This window comes from Falco biarmicus, chromosome 4 (assembly GCF_023638135.1).
Source record: "Falco biarmicus isolate bFalBia1 chromosome 4, bFalBia1.pri, whole genome shotgun sequence".
Lineage (NCBI taxonomy): Eukaryota > Metazoa > Chordata > Aves > Falconiformes > Falconidae > Falco > Falco biarmicus.
In genome coordinates, this window is record NC_079291.1 from 77,417,338 (window position 1) to 77,428,437 (window position 11,100).

Consider the following 11,100-nt stretch of genomic DNA (forward strand, 5'->3'; position numbering starts at 1 on the left):
GTGTTTCTGCAGAAAGAAGGGATTTGGGATAATGACATTTACAGCAGTCTGTATGTGCAGTGTGGTACTGATGAGGATCACACCTGTTCTTCCTGGTTGTTGGCCAAAGTTTGTAGTGTAGATAAGGCTTAAGTGTATAGCCATGACGTAACTTATAAAAACATAAATTATAATTCTATAAATTAAGACCTTGTATGTCCTTGAACTGAAAGCCTTGGTTTATGTAACAATAATTAAATGTTAAAAAATAAATCTGAATATGCAGCAGTACTAATTATTTTGCAACAGGAAAATAATCACTTGTTTCTGCAAGTTGCAAGAATTAAAGCACACTACATGGAGGAATGGGTACACCAATCAGTTGGCTAACATTGCTATCAACTACCTGCTTGAACCATTCCAGCTACCTTGGTCATCTTTGCAGACAATCGGGAACTGATACATAAACATGATGGCACTGGTTTCCTGAGACACTTATTCTGGTAGTAAACTGTATTCTTGAACAACAAGCTATTGATGATGGTGTAATAGTGTTGTAAGAAAAATGGCTGCTTTAAGGAGGTTTATCTGGGGGGATATTTGCTGGTCCTGAATGTTATGCCCCTCTACAGATTTTTTTCAGTGGCATAAAAAGCCCAGCGAAAATTGCTCAATGAAGAACCTCTGTTTTAGACTACTTATGGCACCAGTCCATATATTAAAAACTATGTTAATTGAGAAATGTGTTTTTATAAGTGTTTATTACTGAATATTACCTAAGAAAAAAAGATTGTTTCAATGTCCCAAGTATTTGATTCTGTATTACTCTGGCTTTTTGGTTCTTAATGCAGACTGTTTAAATGATGATGTTAAAGCAGATGCAATGTACTCCAGACAAGACTGTTTTCTTCATGAACTGATACTTAAAGGCTCTTACTTATTCTGCTGTTTTTGTATACCCTATAGAGGATTTGGTAAAAATATACCAACAAAACTGTAGTTACTACTGAAGATTTTATATTGTGAACCTGTTTCTTTCCTTGTTTCCTTATTTTAACACACTCTAAACCAGACAAAGTATTTCTTTTCCTCTGAAGAAATGCTAGAAAGGAATCTAGTCTTAATATAAAATGGAAATTCATGCTAACAAACCCAAAATCTGTTGTGTGTATATACTTTTAATAATACTTACTTTTTCATTGGCTTTCGTTACTAAAAGTCTCAACTTCCAAAGTAAACTAGATTTTTCTACATCTCCTCTCAGTTACATATGCCTAAAAAAGTCCATACTTCTGAGTAAGAGTAACAAGAGATACGACATACTAACTGTTGGATGAAAAAAAGGTACTTGAGGCTGTGTTCCTGTCATCCGTTAAGTCTGCAGAACTGATGTTAGGCACAGGATTATAACAAGAAAACTTTGCGGTTTGTGTCACAAAGACAGGTGCCTCTGTTCTTCTGAAAAAGTAGTCTTTGAATAACTTGCACTGTAAGCATCCATCTATATGACAGTTAATTAGATTATAGCTAGAGGCTTACACTAGGATTACAAAGGAACGCAATCTAAAGAGAACTAGTGCTTGAACTCCAGATCTAGCGGGGAGATTCTCCTGAGATCTCTTTTGTAAGGCACTTCTTAGTCCTGGTTTATTTTCTGCATATTCTTTGTGCTAGTTTTCTTGCAAGAAGTACACCTGGGATTTTGACATCTGCCATCAAATAATCTGGAGGAACTTTTGGGGTTCATGCTAAGAGAATAATCTTAAACCTCAAAGAGCTGTTTACAGCAGAAACAATTGCTACTTGTACATCCCTTCTGCTAGGACAAAGTATAAAATTAGGAATATATAGAAACATTCTCGTAAATAAGTAATGAGGTAGAATAGCTTGCAATTATGTCATTTTAAACCTTAGCACTTCAGTAAGTGTGACAAACGGCTTAAGGAAAAGTAGATACTTTCATAATCAGGAAAGTTAAATTGAGGGCTACAGCAGAACAGTGTACAGCAATAACATTGATGAAAGTAACAAACCTAATTTCCCTTGTAAAAGTAACTTGATTTGTGAACTTGCTAAATTAAAAGCACGTTCTTTACAGTCACTGTATGCTCTATTAAGCTGAAATATTTCTCATCCAGAGATTTTTTTTCCAAGACAGCTCTATTAGCTACATCAAACACCTTTCAAGAGAAAATGTTACCAAGTCAGTTAAACCACATCTAGTAAATTTAGTCATGTCAGACTTAAAATGTTTCAGAGGAATGTACTTGGATGAGACTGATAAGTGAAAAATTTGAATTTGAGTCACTAATAGTTCCTTCAGTTTTATCATATTAATGCTATGCTGACCCAGTAGTGTCAAGCATCAAACATATTGTTCAATCATATCTTACAAGAGTAGCCTGGCATATTTTCAGAGACATGTCCCAGTCATCTGACTTTTGTAAAGCCTATGCAGAAATAGGAACGAGGCTAATACAATTATCAAACTATAAAACACCACAGCTAGTATCATATGCGTAAGTTCTACCAGTGCTGAAACCATTTTAATGAGTCTGCCCTATTTGGCTACTCCGCATGTTCCTAGCCTTTCAGTAATTTCTCTAATCAATACTTCATACAACTACCTGGCAACAAGAACAGCTTTTCTTTTTCTTAGCCAGTTTCATTTATTTCGTTCATTTGTACAAATCACACAACAGAAAATTAAAACTTCTGTTTTCCAGGATTTTTTTTCCCACTTTTTATTATCGGTATATGACCATATAGTTCTTTCCTAAGTCTGGGGAAGTCTTGAAGGCATCAACTGTTTCACCATGAACGCTACCAGCAGAACAAAACCATAGATAAATCATTACATAAAGCAGCTTGTCAAGAGGCTCTGGGATTTCAGTTCCTCTCTCTTTGCACTGGTGTGCTGACAGAGCAACAACTTTTGCTGGAAGGTATCTGATGAGAAGGAATACAGCCATAACTAGAAAGACAAAAAGCAGGAAAAAGTCTGGAGAAGAGTGAATGACTAGACCTCCTAATTTCATGTGTATTTAACTCCGGGTTGTGCATAGCTGTGTTATCCAGGTAGCATTTACCTGTGCGATGAACGTAGACAGCCCAAAGCTGCCAGGACATGCACAGCACTGTGAGAATGAGGCCAGAATAGTTCCAGGCTAGATCTGATCTCAAAACAATGCACTTACCCAGCATGGAACTGGATGGAATAAGCATCCCACAATTAAACTACTTCCATGTGGTCCAACAATGCATTTCGAAACAGCAAGGGAGATGCAGCAGTTCTGCCTTTCCTGTTTGCACGTAAGGAAGAAATGGTTTGGCATGTGATAATCAGTGGTAGTGACCTGGAAATAATGGAGTTCTGATGCTGAGAGGTGTGTGAGGAAGATGAGTTAGCAGAGTACAGCCCTGGACTTCAGGAGACTTTGGTTTATTCATGGGAGGCAGCTCTGAAGGGCAAAGGAGCTCAGAAAAGCTGGCAAAAGTTCGTTAAGTTATGACCTCCTCCGGTCATAAAAACAGTCCCTCCTGATACTCGGGAAAACAAGCAGACCTATCAGGAGACTGGCTTGGCTAAACAGACAGCGTACGACTGCACTCCAGTGCAAAAAGACAGTAATACTGGAGGTAAACTTAGGGAAGAAGGAATTTAGAAACTGCTCAGGCACGTAGGGATTGTCTTATGAGAAGAAAAGCTCACATACCATTGAAATGAGCCAGGATGACAAGGGCAACAAGAACAGCTGCTACAAAAGGCCAAACAGGGACAAGTAGGATGGTTGCTGAGTGGGGCAAGCGATTTGGGGGCCAGTTGGGCTGCACTCAAGGATGCTGAGAGCTGACTGAAGTCAGACCAAGACTGAATCTTTGAAAGGCAATCTGAGGGAGGGTCCCAATGGATGGAGAAAAGCAAATGTTCTCCCACCTTCAGAAAACACTAAGAGGAAGATCTAGGAACCACAGACCGGTCATGCTTACATGGTCCCTGGGAAAATCATGGAACAAGTCCTCTTGGAATACATTTCTGGGCACATGAAGGAGGTGCTTGGGAAGAATCAGCATGGATTGGCCAACTACAAATCATCCTGACCAACCTGGTTACTTTCTATAACAAATTTACTAGATTTGCAGATGAAAGGGAAGGAGTGGATGGCATTCACCTCAGCTTCAGCACAGCTTTCAACAGTCTCCCACAATCTTCTTGTATCCTAAACATTATGGTCTGGGTGGGGGGCCAACTAGATGGATAACAACTAGTTGGACAATGGGACTCTCGGAGCATAGACAGTGGCTTGTACTCTACCTGAAGGCCAGTAACAGACAGACTACTACTGGGGGACGTGGTCTATTTAATATCTTTATCAGGGACCTGAAGCACGGTCACATCATGTTTTCAGATGACATCAATCTTGGGGATTGGTCGATATGCTTGAGGGCAGGGCTCCTGTACAGAGGGACCCAGACAGGCCGGAGGGATTAGGCAACACAAACCTTTAGATATTCAGCAAAGGCAAATGCAGTTTTGCATTTGGGAAGGCGGGAAAGGAAAGGACCTGGGGGCCGGCCAGCTGAACACAAGCCACCCAGGCGTGTTCCCTTGGAGGCAAAGGCTGCCAAGCAGCATCCCGGGCCGGACCACTACATCAACAGACCAAGGCGAGTACGACAAAAACCTGTCTGTCACCGTGAGGACGCTCAGGCATAGGCACCGGCTGCCCCGACCGCGAGCGCAGCTCCCGTCCCCGGACAACCCGCGCTGCCCACGGCCGGCCCCGCCGCCCTCGTCCCCGCTGCACCAGCCCGTCCCCCTGCCCCTCATCCGGAGAGCTGCGCGACACTCCGGAACAAGGCTACCTCCCGGGGCACGGCGGACCCGCCGCGCACGGCCCCGCGCAGTCCCCGCCTCCTCGGGTGCGGCCCCGCCCCGCCCCGCGCGCGCCCGCCACCGGACATGCCCCGCCGTGCCCCGGAAGGCAGCGTGTGCGCAGCCGCAGGGGCCGCACGTGGCGCCGGCGGAGCCATGGGGAAGGAGCCGGAGCACCTGGAGCGCGCCCAGGTACCGCGGGCCGGCGGGCTGGGAGCGCGGCCGGGGCGGGCCGGGCCGGGCCGGGTTTTAACCCCGGCTGCTGCCGCTGTTGTGCTGTTTCAGGTGAAGAAGGCGGTGGAGGCCCTCCTGGCGTACGCCAGCAGTAAGGCCAAGGGAGACGCGCTGCTCCTCAACGAAAGCGAGAGCGTCCACCTCCTGGTGACCGTCTGGAAGGTCCCGCGGGTGGCACAGGTCATCAAAATGTAAGGCGTTCGCCCGCGGCCGCGTAGTTACGCGGGTTGCTTGTGTCCTTGGGCTGGGGCAGGAGCGCTTCGCAGAGCCCGAGCGCCACGGAGCGGGCGGCGGCGGTGCTGGTTCCTGCGCACCCAGCGCGGGGCTTGGTGGTTACCAGTCACAAGGGATGTGATGGGCCTTTCAGTCCCGACGCTCCAGAGCAGAAATCAACCTTTTATTTGCCTTAACCCACCACCAAATCATTAGAAAGACCCCTTCTCCTTTCTTGTGACACCCAACACTGAATATGAAATATAAGTTTTCTTTTAAACCGTAGCAAGGCTATATTGAGAAAGTTGACATCTGTTTGTCCGGGTCTCAGTATTACAGAGACTCGTCTAATGAGTGGATGCGTCGATGGTGTACGGAGATGCTCCTCCTCCCAGGACCTTTGTGGTAATGGTGCCTGGCAGGACAGATGGATTCAGCCGTGTATCTGACTGGAGCCATGGTATAGGATTTTTTTAACGTTCACAGTTCTACGTGCTTTAAAAGGCACAGGTTCCACTGAGGATGTTTAGTACTTAACAAAGAACAGAATCTAGATACATAGCTTCCCTGTAGTACTTGTTAAAGGGTGATGATCTCTCAGTGTAGACCTAGTTGTGAAAAAACTTATTTCTCCTCCTAGACATTCCCTGTCCATCCCATATTCTCATTGCAGACCACTGCCTCATGGCATTCGACCAGAAACTGCTGAGGTTTGCCTTTTCACAAAGGATGAACCAAATTTATCAGCAGAACAGACTGAAAATTTCTACAGGAAACTTCTAATCCAGAATGGGATCAGAAGTGTTAGCCAGGTAAGAGAGATAGATGATGGTTTAGTGCAGTACTGCCATTTCTTTCCTCTTGTACACATGAAAAGTAGTTGTTTTCTGCAACTTTTAATATTTAAAATTTTTAATAAAAATTAAGTTAAAATGTTTTAATACTACTACTAGTTTAATCTCAGTGGTTCTGAGTTAACAATTGCTAGTAAGGTTTTTCTGCCTAGTGAAACTGCAGGTTTTCTAACCCTCAAAATTTACTCAGAATAATTTCTTCAATCTGAAACAGGATCTTTAGAAATAAGATGTAATTGCTAAATAAATGCTCAATATTTAGTTTGACTAAGCAACTGGAAGAACTTACAATATAAAAGAATATTTGAGTTCTTTGCAGCCAGATTGGATAGTTTATGCTACTAGCAATACAAAAATTCTACTGTTATACTTAACCTTGATTTAGATGTTACCATGTAGTCTAGTTCTGTTTCGTGATTCCCAGTTACCGTGCAAGAGGCCCATATTGTTTGATTCTTAAAACAAAATGTACTGTATCCTTTTTCTTTTGTCTTCAGCATTCTAAAATAATGCACCATGATAAACCACTAGTGATGCAAGTTAATTCTGTGCAGTTCCAAGAAGTATTCTAAGCGACATTTTCAGCAATGGGGACTAAACTGTTACTTGCATTGCAGATCATCTCATACAAAACTCTCAAAAAAGAGTATAAAATGTTTGAAGCAAAGCGTCGCCTCCTGAACAGATTTGATCTCTTTCTATCTGATGACCGAATTAGAAGGCTCTTGCCCTCACATCTAGGAAAACACTTTTATGAAAGGAAAAAGTAGGTCTTTAAAATCTGTATATCCATTTTGTATTATGTTTTTTAAGATGAGATGATTCTTAGTAAAGTTTTGGTTGGGTGTGTTTTGGCAGGGGAGGTGGGGGGTTGGTTTGCATGTTTTATGGGGGTTGGTTTTAGTTGTGGGTTTTTTTTAATCCCCTGCCTTTCTTTTTCAGGGCACCTTTATCTGTAAACCTGAAAGCCAGAAATCTTGCTAAGGAAGTACAAAAACGTATCCAGGGGACTACACTCCCAGTTACCAACAAAGGGTGCTGTTAGTAAGTATGAGTAGATTAATATTTCACTTAAAATTCCTATAGTTAAGGTATAACTGTCCTTTAAGTGAAGTATTTTTATTCCATTAATATGTCAATAAAAGAGGTTAAGGGTCACCATTCCAGATATGGGCCATTTTGAACCTTAACCTGAATAAAGGAAGTGGTAGTTCTACTTAAGTTTTACTGTAAAGGTTTTCTATCTTTTTTTCCTTCTGCCTAAGGAATTTCTAGGCACCTGTCACTGTCAAAGAGCATGTACAATCTTAGAAAAATATTACTGTTAAATTAGATAAAAACTTCCAAAGTATTCTATTCTTGTAAGACTTTTTTCATTTATTGTGCACCTAAAAGGATCTAAATTGGTGATATGCTTAGCAATATAAGGCAGAAGTTGCATAGTCGAATACAGAAAACTTAATCCAGGTAAATCTATTCTAACTTTTATTACAAAAGACTTCTGCAATAGCCAGCCATCCTTTATGAAAGTTAATAAAACTTCATATAAGTGGGCTTTTTTCATTTCTGGGTATGCCTAAACCCAAGTATGTACTCTTCACTTTCAGTACAGCACGTATAGGTCACACTGGAATGAAAGCTGATGAGATACTGGATAATATCATTGCAGCAGCTGAGGTGATTGCTAAGAAGTTACCAAAGGTACTGCTGATTGATTGCATTAAAGCCAAGCCAGTTCATAATTCAGCCTTATTATTTTTGCATCATATACTGTGTTTGTTGTTGCAGAATTGGAAAAATGTAAAAATTCTTCACCTCAAAACACTTAAATCGGTTGCACTTCCGATTTTCACTGCAAATATCTCCAACTTGGATGAGCTTGACAGCCAGCCATCTCTCAAAAAAAAGGAAGTAAAGGTAAAAAAAAACCCAAAACAATTCCTCACACTTCTCATAAAACCAAATTAGAACGACTAGTTTTTTGGCTTCCTTTTATGCATTGTAGTGTCTGATGTGTTGGGTTTAAATGTTTTAGCGGTTGATCCAAGGCATTTATGGCTACAGGTGCGTTAGGTGCTCCAGATTCCCGAGTGCTTCAAATACTTAGTAATACTAACAAAATTATGGTGAGTCCCTGATGGGTTGTAAAGCAAACTGGAAGTAAGTTTACTTTCTAGTCTTAAACTGTAGGGAGCTGAGATTCTTTCTTAGAATTTTGTATTGTTTATTCATATTTGCCTTCTCAAAATACTAATTAGCCAATAAATAATGAATGCATAGTCTGAATCCATATATATGTTAATCAGTGGCGTCTGAGTAATTCACAAGCTCTTATATATGTATATTTGGGGGGGGGTACCTACTTTTAAAAAGAAAACAATTGAGTATTCATTTGTATTGAGTTCTTCTTAGTATATTCTTTTGTCCAAAATAAAATTAGAGCATGAAAGACTGTAATCTTGACATTATTATTGCTTACTTATGAGCTATGTATTATAAACTTATGAAAGTAATGTAGTTTTTTTCATATTTTACATACAGTTGACCAGTCCAGGTCTATTGAACAACAGTATTTAAATAAATGTTGCTAGACTGTCTTATTTTTAACCATATTAAAATAATTATTATATATTTAGAGATGTTATGGGGATTTGTCTGAGATGTACTTCCAATTCTAGAAGGGAAAGAACAAGAAACCAAAGAAGGCAGCTAAAGAACTGAATTCAAGCCAAGTGACTCTGGCAACTGGAATTAATGCTGCTGCTACCCAGGAGCCTGTGATAAAAGAAAAAGTAGTCCAAGAACCAGGTGGTGGTGATGATGATGAAGAAATTCCACAACTGGTACCTATGCAAACAACCATCTTAGCTGAGCTGAAGGTAATAGTTTAATAAAACTGAGAAATTCACATTTCAGTTAAAACTAAAGATTTGCAACTGTTTAAATCATTTGTTGCTTCTTAAGGAACAGTGCCTGTTAACACACTGTAAGTGAACTGGATTTTTTGTGACTATATCTTGAAAACAAGAGCTGAGTGTAGGCAGGGAGGGGTGCCTTGGGGACATGGTTAGTTTGAGGATTTTTTGGTTTTGAGATTTTTTTTATTACTTTATTTTTTAGTTAAACCCTATTACAGACAAAAGCAAGCTAGTGGGTTTTGTCCTTACATGTATTTTTCTAAATGGCAGCAATTTTATCTAGGTTAAATAGCAGGCCTGAAGTCAGAAGAAATGGTAAATTATTAACAGCTTAGTACTTTAAATTATAAAAGTTTTAATTTAAAAAAAACCAAAATGTCTTGCAAAATTAAAATTTGAATGTATCATGTTCTGCCTGGGGTGCAAAACTTGAGGGAGAACACATAACATTCTCTACATAGTAGTATGGAACGTTAACAGTCACATAATATAAACTGAGAGCTAGCAGCTTGCATGAAGTACTGTATGGACTTACTCTTGCCAGTGTGGTTCATACGATTAACATGTCTGCAAAACAACCAGACTGATATACATTTCAAGTATCTTTCCAAGATACTGGTTAATGAATAAAACAGTAACACTTACAAATTCGACTTGCTTATACTGCATTCATGATGGGAGCATATCCTTAAACCAACGATGTACCTCTTCATGGATGCCCAAACTAAAACTATGATTATGTGCAGGCGCACCAAAAACATTCACACAGTTTGTTTCAAGCTGCCCTTGTGCAACAGGCCTACATTATCTCACATGATGTGATTGCTAGAGCCCTGTTTCCAGAGACTTGGAATAGATGCAGGTAGACCTGGATTGTATGAATTGTTCTGATGACAGCAGCCTTCTTTCAAGAGGGTCATTTGGGAATATGTGATGAACTCTAGGGAATGCTAAGCCTCATGCGCAGGTAAGAGTGCAGTCAGTTGTATAGCTGGACTTCAAATAGAGCTGATCTCTCTTTCCGGTATATTAAGCCTGGAAATGCAGCAAGAGGACTGTGGTTTACAACTGTGCCAGCAGAGGTCAGTGGCTTGACTGGCTGAGAGGATCCTTACGTTTGTTAAATCTATTTAACTTTCTTAATATTTTGTTATCTTTTCATTATTTTTGTGATGTCATTCTGTGTTTAATCCCCTGCTTCCAGACTGAAATGCTGAATAGATTATTTGGGCTAGGGCACAGCTCAATTAGTGGAAAGCATTTGTCATTTATAATGGTTTGCATTGATCTTTCTTGAAAAACAACAAAGATGTTTCTTAGGTAGAATAGTAATTTTTTTGTGTGTTTCAAATACAGAAAATGGAACAGAGACCAGAAAGAGGTGAGAACCTGGGTAAGAAAGCTAAACCACGCCTCGGTAAGAGAAAGAAACAATCTCTAGCTCAGGAGACTCCAAAAACAAAACATAAAGTTACAGAAGAGTGTGCAGACTTGCAGACATCACCGAAAGAGAAGAAAGCCAAGCAGCTGAGCCTGCCAAAGGAAGCAGCAAATGAAAAAGAGATGAAAAAGACTCCCAAAAAGCCTGAAGCAAAGTCTTTTGCAGCACCCAAAGCTGGCAAATCAATACAGTCAGCCAAGAAGTCTTCAAAAGCACCCAAGAAAGCGCGCAAGCCACAGTCAGCATGAATGTTGTCTGTTTTAACATGCTTTATATAGTCATTCAGTGCTGTCTTTTTTGTAGGTAAATACATTGATGAAGTAAAGTACCTTCTTAGGAAAATTTGATCCCAAGAGCTTGTTTTTTACTGAGACTTTGAAACAATTCCTTTTTGTTTCTTAACTGATGAGCTGGAACAAATAAACTCACAATCTTAATTGGCTCTTTTTCTTACCTTCTATCTTTTCTTGGCCCAAACTAAAAGCACTCAAATTCTTTTAAGTGTCAAAGGATAGGGAGGGGACTAGTCCAAGGAAGAAAACTGAGAAATATTTTGTAAGATATATCTTCCTGAAGCATCTGTTA

The 11,100-nt window shown here is 40.4% G+C and overlaps 1 protein-coding gene and 1 long non-coding RNA gene across 2 annotated transcripts; one reads left to right on the forward strand and one right to left on the reverse strand.

Moving 5' to 3' along the window:
* Positions 1-1,933: 1,933 nt before the first annotated feature.
* LOC130147834 (uncharacterized) lies at positions 1,934-4,911 on the reverse strand. The gene is made up of 3 exons (XR_008821368.1): positions 4,846-4,911; positions 3,177-3,281; positions 1,934-2,953 (listed from the first exon to the last, which is right to left on the reverse strand). It is a non-coding gene; the product is annotated as an uncharacterized LOC130147834 (long non-coding RNA).
* A 16-nt stretch (positions 4,912-4,927) lies between these two features.
* RSL1D1 (ribosomal L1 domain containing 1) lies at positions 4,928-10,957 on the forward strand. The gene is made up of 9 exons (XM_056335561.1): positions 4,928-5,047; positions 5,141-5,280; positions 5,976-6,114; positions 6,774-6,922; positions 7,099-7,200; positions 7,764-7,857; positions 7,945-8,073; positions 8,835-9,035; positions 10,431-10,957. Exons 1-9 carry the CDS (start codon positions 4,943-4,945, stop codon positions 10,761-10,763), a joined length of 1,392 nt encoding a protein of 463 aa, XP_056191536.1. The 5' UTR covers positions 4,928-4,942; the 3' UTR covers positions 10,764-10,957.
* The last annotated feature ends 143 nt before the right edge of the window (positions 10,958-11,100 follow it).